The sequence below is a fragment of the Sycon ciliatum genome, chromosome 6 (genome assembly GCF_964019385.1).
Source record: "Sycon ciliatum chromosome 6, ocSycCili1.1, whole genome shotgun sequence".
Taxonomy (NCBI): Eukaryota; Metazoa; Porifera; class Calcarea; order Leucosolenida; family Sycettidae; genus Sycon; species Sycon ciliatum.
This window is the reverse complement of record NC_088648.1, coordinates 28,382,862-28,394,959: the sequence shown is the minus strand read 5'-3', so window position 1 is coordinate 28,394,959 and position 12,098 is coordinate 28,382,862. Positions and strand designations below refer to the sequence as shown.

General features: G+C 44.7%; 1 protein-coding gene across 2 annotated transcripts in view; it reads right to left on the bottom strand.

The window, feature by feature from the left end:
• The window catches only part of LOC135819839 (sushi, von Willebrand factor type A, EGF and pentraxin domain-containing protein 1-like), a 180,592-nt gene that overhangs the window by 69,108 nt on the left and 99,386 nt on the right, over positions 1 to 12,098 (bottom strand). Inside the window, exons 3-5 of one of the 2 annotated variants that reach the window (XM_065333123.1) lie at positions 5,393 to 5,674; positions 4,671 to 4,856; positions 2,598 to 2,753 (exon numbers count right to left, since the gene is read on the bottom strand). The exons of the other annotated variant lie outside the window; for it this stretch is intronic. Coding sequence (XP_065189195.1) covers positions 2,598 to 2,753; positions 4,671 to 4,856; positions 5,393 to 5,674 — 624 coding nt within the window. The remainder of the gene's footprint in view (positions 1 to 2,597; positions 2,754 to 4,670; positions 4,857 to 5,392; positions 5,675 to 12,098) is intronic. 2 annotated transcript variants of the gene reach the window in all.

Sequence of the window (12,098 nt, the reverse complement as noted above, 5' to 3'; positions counted from 1 at the left end):
CAGGAATTGTTCAGTTGGACTTGGAATGACACTCGTGGCATTCTTTAATCTATTCATAAGCGGTATTCAAAGAAAGGTAGCAACTCGGACGCATGAGTTTAATTTTATTCAGAGTCGTCTTCGCTTGTGTCATTGCCACCTGATGACGCTGACTCCGAATCTCCAACAGTCGCAGCTTCCGCATGCATTTCACTCGTCTCCTTGTCAACTGCAGAGATGATCGGATGTGGCACTTCGGTTGAGTCCTTTTCATCTCCAGAGCTGCGTACCCCTCTTTGTCTACTATATTCAGTCGTTCCACCCGCGACGTCCATTATGCCGTGAAACGAGTCGTACAAATACAAAAACATGCTTCGCATATTCTCGGAAGGATAAATTTTTCAATGGCTTTGAGGAGGTCCCTGCGATTCCCCTTGGCGACAAAGGAGACGTCTGACTAGAGAGAGGCAAAGAAAGCCATGTCATCAACATGCCTGTGCGGAGTCAGCCTGGTTGCACGACGACCGAAATGTTTCATCTGGCCATGCAAGCCGAACAACTTCATGTTTTCATGCTGCGTATGAGGTCGTGTGTCGTGCTACTATAAGTACAGAGTCTGCCATGGCCAGCTTCGGGGCAGACAGTGCAGCGTGACTTCATGTTCCAGACGCGAGCACCACTCCGTCACTGTGTCAGTTTCGAGCAAGTATGTTTTTTTTATTTGACTCTTGAGTTCCTGTTCGCAACGTCCCCACACGCATGGTTTTTGTGGAGAATCTGTTCGGGATAAACCAAACTCACTTCGACATCAACGTGGGTTGCCAATGACAGCCTTTGGTGCAGTGCTTAGAGCGGGTTGTTGCTCAAGAGCACTGTACTAAATGGTCACGAAGATATTGTAAACGGAGGAAGTATTTCTAACTGTAAACCTTCCCACACTGTGCTCTTGGCCCACTTTCAACACACCATAGCTAGGCAGGTGGTGTTTTGAATTCTGCCTAAGAGCGCAGTGTGGAGAGGGGGACATTTTCAAATTATTTCCAAATGGCCGGTTTCAAGGCAGCTTCTGAGTTAGATATAAAAATGCAAATGAGTAATTAAAGGTGATAAGTTGCCCAAACTGTGTTTACAACCCATCTCAAAGTGGCATGTGTGATTCTGAAGCAAACTTATTTACACCAATAATTGTTGTCATGTTCATTCAAGAATCGGCGGTTCTCTCGATTTACAACAAATAGCCTTTCTGAAACTAATCACTCATGTCAGGAAATCCCTCTTCATCTACTTAGTTGCTGGAAGCCGAGGGTCTTTCCCATCTGGGTCATCAATCATCTAATTCTCAGCAGTCTGCAGAAGTATTACTGCCGCGCACTTATATCGTCCAAGCTTGCAGTGTTTGGTTTTAGGCCAACGCACTTGCAGCTTTTGATCTAGTTGATACAACTCCACTACTTCACGTCTTCTGTAGAGGCCTAATGTCACGGTCGCTGTCCGCATTGGCGTCAAGATTGCTGGCTGACGAATCGAACGTGCTGGAGCTCAAGCAATACCCCTTTCAGTGCCAGAGCACTTCCTACACAGGACGCACGCTGAAACTACAGGCAATTTTTCCATCATCTGAGGCTCTCTGGAAAGCTGAGGATCTCCCCTGTTGATTCACGGCACACGGTGCTCTGTAGGCCCATGAGAACAGCCTACAAAAACTTGGCTTCAAAACGTTTTGTAGTGCATTTCTACACTCAGAGACAACTTCTTTCGATTTGCAGCTCATACTCAACGTACAGCCACGTTTCCAGCACCAGCAAAATCAGGCTGTTCTAGCGCTTATGTTGGTGTATGTCACGCTTGGGTTGTTCCCCGGGGAGATCCCCGCATTCAAACACATCATCAACTCTAGCATAAAGTGCGTCACAGTGACATGCATGAAATACGACCTTCACCTGTTTCTCAGTCTTCGAGCTTCGGCGCTTGCGTATTTTACTTCACGCTATATGGAATGATACATCGACAAAAAGGTTTGTTCAATAGCTTTCGAAGGAGCCATCATATGTTGAATTTGAAGTAGGGAGACCGAAGTTATAGCGGAATGTACTATGATTTATGCTCGTTTCTATGATGCTCCGTGTTCGTGACTAGTTATCTCCTCCTTTGCCATTCACGGTGGGTGTTTTAGGACGAGTTAACTCGTCCTTGGTATGGAAAAGGGTTCCGATGTTGCATCATTCAAGTGATGTGCTATCGCTTCAGGAATTTCACTGGGAATTAAACAGCTTCACTGTTGTCAAAGTACTGCTCAGCAGTTGCGTGTCAGCCTTTCATCTTCAGCAAATTTGTTCCTGAACAGCAGGACAGCTATAATCAGACAACAATTGACTACCTCTATGCTTCACGGTACTGTGAAACTTTGAAACGACATAACCTTATTGTGATGTGAAAAGTGGAAGCTTCTGTAATCCTTGGCTCTTACTTGAGAACTGTTCAGATGGCTAGTATTACCGAATACAAAATCATTTAAATTTTCCTAGAGTTGCATTGATCCAAAGTGACAACCTCTTGCAATCGGATCATGATCACGTGAACGTCTAATAACACAAATGACACGCAGATAAATTACATACCGATACATGTTGGTAAAGGTGTGTTTGTGTTTGCAGTAAGGCATGTGACATTGATGCTGCCAGATAGCAGATATCCACTGTTGCATGATGCCGTATATAGTGGAGCAGTACCCGTGATTAGACCGTTAGCTAGTGTTGGTTGAGGGCAATTGTATCCTGGAATTGAGTGTCCCCACAAACCGAAAGACATACACTCATATAAGAAACAGAGACACACACACACAAATCGCTGGATGGAGACTGCTACACGATTTCTGTCCACATTCAATTTATCGTCTTGGGATAATTTTTTTGAAGTAACACATACTACACTAGGAAAGGGCCTTTCCAAGACTTTCCAAAGAGCTATTTTTCACGGTGATAACATTATCCCCCACCAAGAACTCTCCAAAGCTTACGGTATAACCACTGTACTAATGGTACATATCACAACCGCGATGGGGTCTGCATGGCGAGTGTACTAGTAATAAACTTGGGGAGGTTTGACCATCTTATTACTTGCTTCTGTATCTTCCAAATGCACAAAAAATATCTATGGAGGCATGTCCATTTTCGTGAAGGAGTATATGTCCCTATATCATGTGGTCTAAAGACTGTTCCCCAGATGTTATACAACCAACGGCATAGATATGCAATATCACTACCAGCTGTTGTATTCTCCGGAGTATGAGCCGTACTTTAGTTTAACCCATTGAGGGCTACAGGTCCTTTCATGTGAGGCTCTGAAGAAATTACTAAAAATAGGGCCAATGTAAAGCTCCGCAACTTCATAGTCTAGGCAACGAGATTGTTGAACTCTTTGTGAAATGTTGATCAAGGCTGTGATCATCATGCTGATCAACTCGATATAGTTCCCAAAAAGAGGAAAAAAGTGCTATATGACACGTAATTTCATCTAAATTGCGTAGAATACGAAAAAGTCGGCAATTTGAGTTGAATCACCGCACGAAAAAGAAGAGAAAAAGAGACGCATCATGTAAGGGCCGGATTCCACTGCGGCTCCCCTGCTCGTCATTCGCGGCTTGAAAAGTCACCATTACCATAATGACCGTGGCTCGAGCTGGAGCAGCTAGGCCGCGGCTCACCAAGAGTTTTGCTCCGATTATTGATCAAAAAACTGCGAGCCGTGGTCACAGCTCGACCTGTTTCCTGGACTTTGCATTGTTTTGTACGAGAGAATTTTAAAATTCAAATTTAATTCGTTTCGCAAGCCAGAACACGATTTTTTTATTTCGCAGGCAGGTGAAACGTCATCAAAAAATGTGGAGCACGAGTGTCAGTGGAACCGCGCTGCTCCGCTGCATGCAGCCAAGTGCCTCGGAACAGCCGAGCCGCAGTGAAACCCGGCCCTAACTAAGCGATGTTCGTACCCGCAACCGCTCGTACCGAAGGCTGGAACTGTACCAATAGACCATGGACGAGTACACACAAGAGGTAAGGCTCAAATCGGCCAATTATAATAGGACGCATATATGCGTCCTCAGTGCCTTGGTGTCATTCTCAATGACGTATATATATATATATATATATATTAACTGGTTTGAGGGAAAGAGACAAACGGGAAAAGTCTGAAGAAAAAATTGACTGTCACCACCAGGACTCGAACCAGGGACCTTCGCTTGTAGCCAGCGATGCTCTAACCACTGAGCTATGGTGTAGTCGTCATCCCAGCAGAGGCCGTTCAACATTTTCTTCAGACTTCGTAACTCACACTTCCTATGAATCCACACAGGCGGGTGGGACGCAGCCCTCACTGTAACCCACACACTTCACGTACAAACTAGCACGCGGGGAGCCCCAAGTCATAATAAATTATATATATATATATATATATATATATAATTTATACCTCTTTAGCGGTGAATGGGTTAAACCGCACCCTTTTTGCCATGAATAGAGTAATCTATCCTTTTAATTTTATCACCATTGATGTGATTGGCTAATTATCTGCGGCACCCCACCACCCCCTTTTGGGATTTTTTTTATTGTTCAAAGTGCTTATATTCCGGGAAATACGGGAGGTAGAAATATCTTTGCTGTGCAATATACAGGCAAGATACACCTGTACCATACCTGTACAAGTGGCCACACGGTTCCCCCAGGTGCCCGCTGTGCTGCACTCTGCAAGTCTAAAGCCACTGATGTAGTATCCTTGGTTGCATGTGTCGAATGATTGTGATGGAAATATGTTTCCTGACGGGTACAGTACTTTGCCATTCGAGATCTGTAGATCCTCTGGACATCGTGGGTTGGTGGTAGCTGTAGATGAATAAAAAATAGCATTGACTCTGTTATGGCCTGCTGAAAGAGAGAAATCTCAAATTCTCTGACGAAACATGGTTTATGCAGCCGTTTACACGTACGCTTACAACATAAGAAATCATCCTCGATAGTTAGTGGAGAATATGTGGACACTGCAATGTGTGTATTAAACACACAAATTATCTTGTAACCGGGCTTTTCGAGGCAGATTGTGTGTATCACACTGGTTAGGATTAAATTTATATTGCCAGTCTATGGCACACCCCATAAACAGTGCATATCTATTTAGTTAAAAAAAATACTATTCACGTGAGACTCGGGCAGAGGCCGAGTTTTCCGCATCATCACCACCCTTGAAGGAACAAGGCGCACATGCAGCTCCTAAAGCAATGGGAGGTGAGTAGATCTAACCCACCAAAGTGGTCAAAACCGGAAATTCCCATTTGCTGCATCCATGTTTCCCGCAGTTTAGACCCTAGAAAATGTTCCATTCCCGTTTTTGAAATGTTTGGGGGTTGGGATTTATGCCTTACCATTGCTAGCGGCAGGTAGGGTATTGCGGCACATGACAACCGTTCCTGTGGAAGGGCATGGATCCACCCTTGGGTAGCATGACACTGCTCCATTCAAATCTGTATATACTGTACTCATGGTCCCGAGTTGAGAGTTAATATGAGCAATGTAATTCTGGACGCAGGTTGAACTTGCTTCTGAATCTGGCAAAAGAAGATTTGCCCCACTACAGGACGCTGTCGAGGTCCAAACTGGGTTGCTGATGTAGAAGAGACCTTGCGGATTATTGCAGTTGAAATGATCTGCCCAATGCAATGAAGAACATACAAAGTGGCCATGTTCAAACACCTGTTTATTTGCCGGTCTAACTCAATGTATGTGAGGGGTGGTCATGCAAATACATGAACACACAACCAGAAATAAGTCAAGAACTATGGGATGTAGGTTTGCGTAAAAAATCTTATTGTTAAAATCGGTATGCTTGAATGCGTCCAGAAAATTCAAATATGACTCTTTCCAGACAAGGATACGGGCCACGGTAGCCCTTCAAGTTGAGAAAAAATGCAATTGGTAATGAAGTACACGAACATGACAGCACAAAGGGTGTACGAAATTGATGATAAACCCGAAGTCAGGTAATGGCTACGTCTTTACCAGCAGTGTAGGCGCTCTACAATTCCGCCATCAGCGATACACCATTAGCAGTAATTCCCTTTCCACGAGATCACAGTTTAGTTTCGTTCATTTCAGAGCTGCTCGTGTCAGATTCACTCTCGCTCAGATGAGTACTCAGGCGCGAGCTTACGCATGCCGTGATTTTCACAGCCAGGCGAATCAGCGGATCTCACTTAACGAGACCTTGTCAGAGTTGTTGTTGCCATGTCAGCAGCATGAAGGCTTCCTCTCTGTTTGAAGAATTTTATTACTTTATTTATGTACGATTCTTAGTGTTATTTCTCTAACTTAGATTTTCTATAATAGTTCAATCTTGTGTTCAGTGTCCTTTAGTACAACGAAGGTTCCTGATGAGTATCGTACGAAAACTTGTTTGAATCCCTTTTCTTTCTCTACACAATTTCTTCTCATTTTCATTGTTTTATTGCACATTGTCTCCACAGTTTTACATTACATGAATACAGTGTACACAAAATGTCGATCGAGCTTGTTTTACTGATTGCGGTTATCAAATTGTTGTCTCCTCGCCGTTTGTTCAAATAATAATAATAATAATAATATTAAAACGGATGTATCGTCTAAATACCAGACGCAAAAAATGCGTCAAATATTCAAATTATTGGAATTCTTTCAGATTTGAGATTATGTAGTTTTGGCTGATCTACTCACGTCGAGCAAGAATTGGTGATTTAGAAGACAAGAAATAGTTACTAGGGGATGACCTCCGCCTGCCGTAGTGATTTTATGCCTTCGCTGCCCTCCCTCTCGCTGCTACTTGGAGAGCGAATGCTGTGATGGCTTCAGCGATGAAAATTGGCAGTTTCGATTGAGATCCTGAGGAGATATCGCTGCTTCAGCTCTCTCCAGATGTCTACCATGATTAGAGGATTTCGACATTAGCTCCAGAAGGCTATATCTCTATTAGCAGCAGCGTGACGGAACGAAAACGCACGAAGCGAAGCGCACTTTTAGCAGCGATCGGTCTCCATACTTTCAAATGACGACCTACCCATATCATAGAAAAAATTGTCAGTGGGATCTCAGCTGTCCACTGCAAAAAACGCGAGTCAATCAGAGAAAGGATGCCGCCAAACGGCGCGTCCAAGTGCGGCGCGCCGAACCGTAAATACACAGAGGGTCCATTGCTATTAGGCATCTGCCTGTTTTGGTTTCTCCACTATAAACGAGAGAGCTTGGAAGCTCAGGGCCCTACGCTATGCTTTTTTGCCGTGATGACCTAGACAAAAAAAAGCATAGGGATGTTATAAATTCTTTAAAAAATTCCTTTTTTTAAAGACATAACCTGGGATTCGAACCCGCACTATCGCGCGCCCTGCATGCATCCCCCGATACACTTCGCATACATACTAATTCTTCCAAGTTGCTTCACGTTATGATCTTGCATTTGAAAGCCCTATTTGAATATGCATTGTGGCCAGCCGTCTTTGATGGTACGGTACGGGATAGGTACGGGACAGGTACGATCGAGGGTAATACGACACCGTCCACCGCCTTGATGACGGCAAAAAAAGCATAGGGATGGTATACATTTTTCAATTCTCCTATTTTTCAGGCATATCCTGGGATTTGAACCCGCATTATCGCCCTACATGCATTCCCCCATACACTTCGCATTCATACCCATTCTTCCAAGTTGCTTCACGTTATGATCTTGCGTTTGAAAGCCCTATTTGAATATTGCGGCCAACTGTATGTGGCCAGCTGTGTTTGATGGTACGGTACGGTACGGGACAGATACGGGATAGCTCCAGGCGTGACACAAACAGACAAACACCAAATTAACCCTTTACTGTTTTCGGTATTTGTACAGTAAAAACCGACCGTCATTGTTCATGCCGTAACTTTTATATTAATGAGCCCCGGCCAGCGAAAACCAGCACTTGTGTACTTGATATCAATCATCAAAATGTGACGTCAAAGTTTGGGACGCGCAGTGAGCTGGCTTTTGAAGATTCTTTTTCGATCGAGTGGGTGTCTTTGTTGTCAAAGGAGTTTCAAGTGTCTTCAAATGTCTCTGGTCAATTGATTTCAGCGCTGGGTGAGAGCTCGTCACACGGAGGTTTAGTTTAGACACAGCGATGGCGACAGGTGTCGCGACAAAGACTTAGGTCCAGAGTTGTCAGCGTGAGACTCCCTGTACGAAGCAGCGCTGAAAGTTAGTTCGCGATCGGAATTATTTCTTTGGTGGCGATCTCGCTGAGTTTGTCCAGCAGTGGCGAGTCTCATATGCATAGCAACGAAGAGCCCTCATAAAATCGACACTGGATACTGGTGGTGACGATAGTCAGTGCTGGAGTAATAGCGACTGCGAGGAGAAGCTGAATGTCGACCCGCTGAGCGATCCGTATTTCTACATCGACAACAATGATGTTGCAGACACTGATGGAGGGCTTCTCACGGAGCAAAACAGAGCATAGTATTATCAGTACTCTACCTTGCCAGACAACGCCAGGCTGGCTGCTGCCTGTGCTGAGAAAGGGGATCCCTAAAAACTCAAACCAGCTGAACGCTTTGGGGAAACATCTTCACGTGCTACAAAACGCGAGTATTCGCTCATATCATTGAAATACAATTATGCTGAAATCATGGTCTGAGTGAAAGTGTGCAAGAGAGTGGATGTCTGTGGTATTGGTCAGTACATCTATCAGTATGGCAAGCTTTGGGACAACGGTCAAACTGCCAGCACAGAGGTACCTGAACACAATTTGGAAGGCCAGCCACCAATCATCGTTTTGCACTCTGGTGTTGTAAAGAAGGTAGTGATGTATACGGAATATCGTCACACTTCTGAACTACTCATGCCTGCAGCACCAAGAGGGCAAGCCTGACTTGCATTCTATTTACTTACATGTACCTGTTCCACATCACAATCAGAAACTGTAGGATCAACTAGCATGGAATCACTAGGCATGGATGCTGCGCCAACTGTACCGAATCTTGACCTGTGTGACTTCAAACTCTATTTTCCATGCTTTCGCTTATCAGATTGTCACCAAACTTGATAACTTGAATGATTAATAGTGTAGAAACAATTTCGAGAGAAAAAATAATTTTTGAAAAAATTACACATGTTCAGGTTTCTGCTGGCTGGGGCTCATTTTTCACTTTTATTACGTACAAAATGGGGTGATTCTGAAAGTAAAAACCCTCAGGAATGCGATGCAACGACTTTCAAGTCCAGAAAACGAACACAGATTTCACTATTTAGCACTAATAATTATTTGTATTTATTGCCCATCGGGCAAACTGTTGCAAGATGCAATAAATCAGATCCTTGCACTGGAGTGGCTCCCCCAGGTAAGTGGATACCAGGTTCGTTCTCTGGGTTATACGCAGGAGTGTTACCAGTCACAGCGGTGTCAGCATTGTCCCACGTATTGCAAATATCGACTATTGCAGGTTGCAAAGCTGGCTGTACATAGTACCTGTGCACCACAACCTCTACCGTGACGACGCCCTCTTCCACGGCCGAATCCTCTCTCTCTCTCTGCCACGTCCCCTTCCACCATTAGTGGCACTCATCTCAGTGACACTGTCGTTGTCTGTGACATCCATGTCACTCTGACTGGCGCTGCTTTCACTCCCCATGTCATCGTCGCTGTCGTCGTCAGAAAAAATATTTTCAACAGGATGGACTGGCTCCACAAACTCATCTTCGCTGTATGAGGCATCGACAGAGTCATCAGGAAGGGTCCCCAGAAGCGAAAGAGCTTGCCCCGCGTCCGTGGCTTGCACAGCAGGGCAGACAGTCGTGAGGCCAGCTCAAGCAAAAGTCGAAATAATCTGCAGGCAATACCAAAAGTCGTAGGGTACGCACTTTTCCCAAAGCGCATTTTTCAAGTCGCGATTTTCGCGATTTTTATATTGCATCACACAAAAAAATTGTCGGCACCCTCTGCGCGTACATCTTGGCTACCAGTAGGGAAAACCTCAGCTCTCTGCGGGGGAAACAGTCCAGCACTGTGCGCATACTAGTCATCGACCGCGAGCGGTTGAAATTTGTACGTAAAAACGGTAAAGGGTTAAAGCTGTGTGGACCCTGGCTAGCGCCAGACGTTACTGAAGTAACGTCTTCTGCATAGCTACGGGAATAATAGAATACTACTGCTAATATTTTTACGGTTCGAGATGGGCGCTGTACATAAAGGGTTAAACAATACCTTATTCGAAAGCAATTGTTTTTCTCTTTTCCATCTTTGTGCTGGCCAGGAACAAAAAGCACACTTCCTACGGTTTGAAATCACTAACTGTGATATGATTCAGGTGAGCATGAATTCCACACACCAACTTCAAATGAATGTCTGACATGTCTGGGAAAACAATACAGGGTTGACCAGGTTGATTAATATTTCGAATATTTCCTCATGCAATAATTATCTTTCATTGCCCCACCACTTACAGACACCTTGAACTGGGGTAAAAATTATATACCGTAAAGTCGCGGATAAAAGCCGGGCTTATAAGCACATCAGCCGCTTTCTGCATCAGGCTTCAATGCAAACCAGGCTTGTATGCAAACCATGCTTATATGCACCACTGATATTTTTGCCAGGCGTGTATGCACATCGGCCGATCCGGGCTTGCATAGAAGCCAGGCTCTACGCGCGACACGCGTAGATTTACCACTGACTACCGGTGTGGCGGCAGTTTTACTATGCACTGTTCATAGCGCATGCACTCTTGACCTACCCGATCCGCGCTTGCATAGAAGCCAGGCTTCTACGCGCGATAGGCTTATATGCATTGACCCGTTTGATTTTCAGGCTTCTATCCGCGATGTGCTTGTATGCAAACCCGGCTTTTGTCCGCGACTTTACGGTATATCAACATATAACTTAGGGTGAGTCCGTTTGGTTGCTACGATCTAGAACAGGCATGAAGCAGCCTCATGTCAACCAAACGGTACTCCAGAAACAGAGCACATTTTTTGTGAAAAATGTGGCAAACTTGGTGCATTCTTCAAAATCTGTATGGGTCACTTTGGCCACTTTGTACGGTACAACGAATCCAACCCAAAAGCGTATGCACATGATCATTTGGCACTAAAATCGATGCTCAAAAAAAAGTGAAACTGCTCGGTCTGCTCCGGCCTCGAGGCAGGAGCAAGCAGAACATGTTCTGGCCGACCCAGCACCGGTGCAGTCCCAACCAAACGCACTGTACTGGTGGATCCTGTTTTGCGTCTTACCAACCAAACGCGCCCTTATTCTCTTCTGTCCGGTGCAAAACCCATTTGAATACGCCAAATGGCATAATCACACTCTAGCACGACAAACTGTAAGTATATGTTATCGCATGGTGGCGTGGCCCTTATGGTATATAATCGCCCCCACCGGTTAGCCCTCGGGCCTACGGCCGTTGGGCTAACCTCTCGGGACAATTATATGAATTATTATGATAACAAATTTATCACATGGCCCATAGAACAGACCATTGGTCTGCTGTTGAAACTAGCCCAAATGCCAGCACATTATGACCACAATGTATATTATTCCCGTAGCTATGCAGAAGACGTTACTTCAGTAACGTCTGGCGCTAGCCAGGGTCCACACAGCTATAATTTGGTATTTGTTTGTTTTAGTGCTGAAACGATTACGTTTTTTCCTTAGTGGCTTAGCTGATACCATAACGATCGGCTTATCGGCTAAACGATTATAGTAACTACATCAGTATAAACATTTCTAAGCACTCGCAGACTCCATTGCAGCCACTCACACATTACAGGGTACCTCACTTCAAACTCTCCAACTACGGTCTCTTCGCTGCATAGGTTCACTTCACTTCCAAAAAAAAAAAATTAGATATAAATGGAATGCACCAAATTTTCGGGCATTGCCCATCTTCAGGGTGAAAAACCATTCAACGGTTCCCTTTTGGAATGGTTTTTCACCCTGAAGATGGGCCATGCCCGAAAATTTGGTGCATTCCATTTACAGTCAAATCTGTCGTAAGCGACCGCCCCTTGGTGCAAGAAAAAGCGGTCGCTTACGGCAGATGTTCTCTTACGGCAGATGTATGGTAAATCCGGCA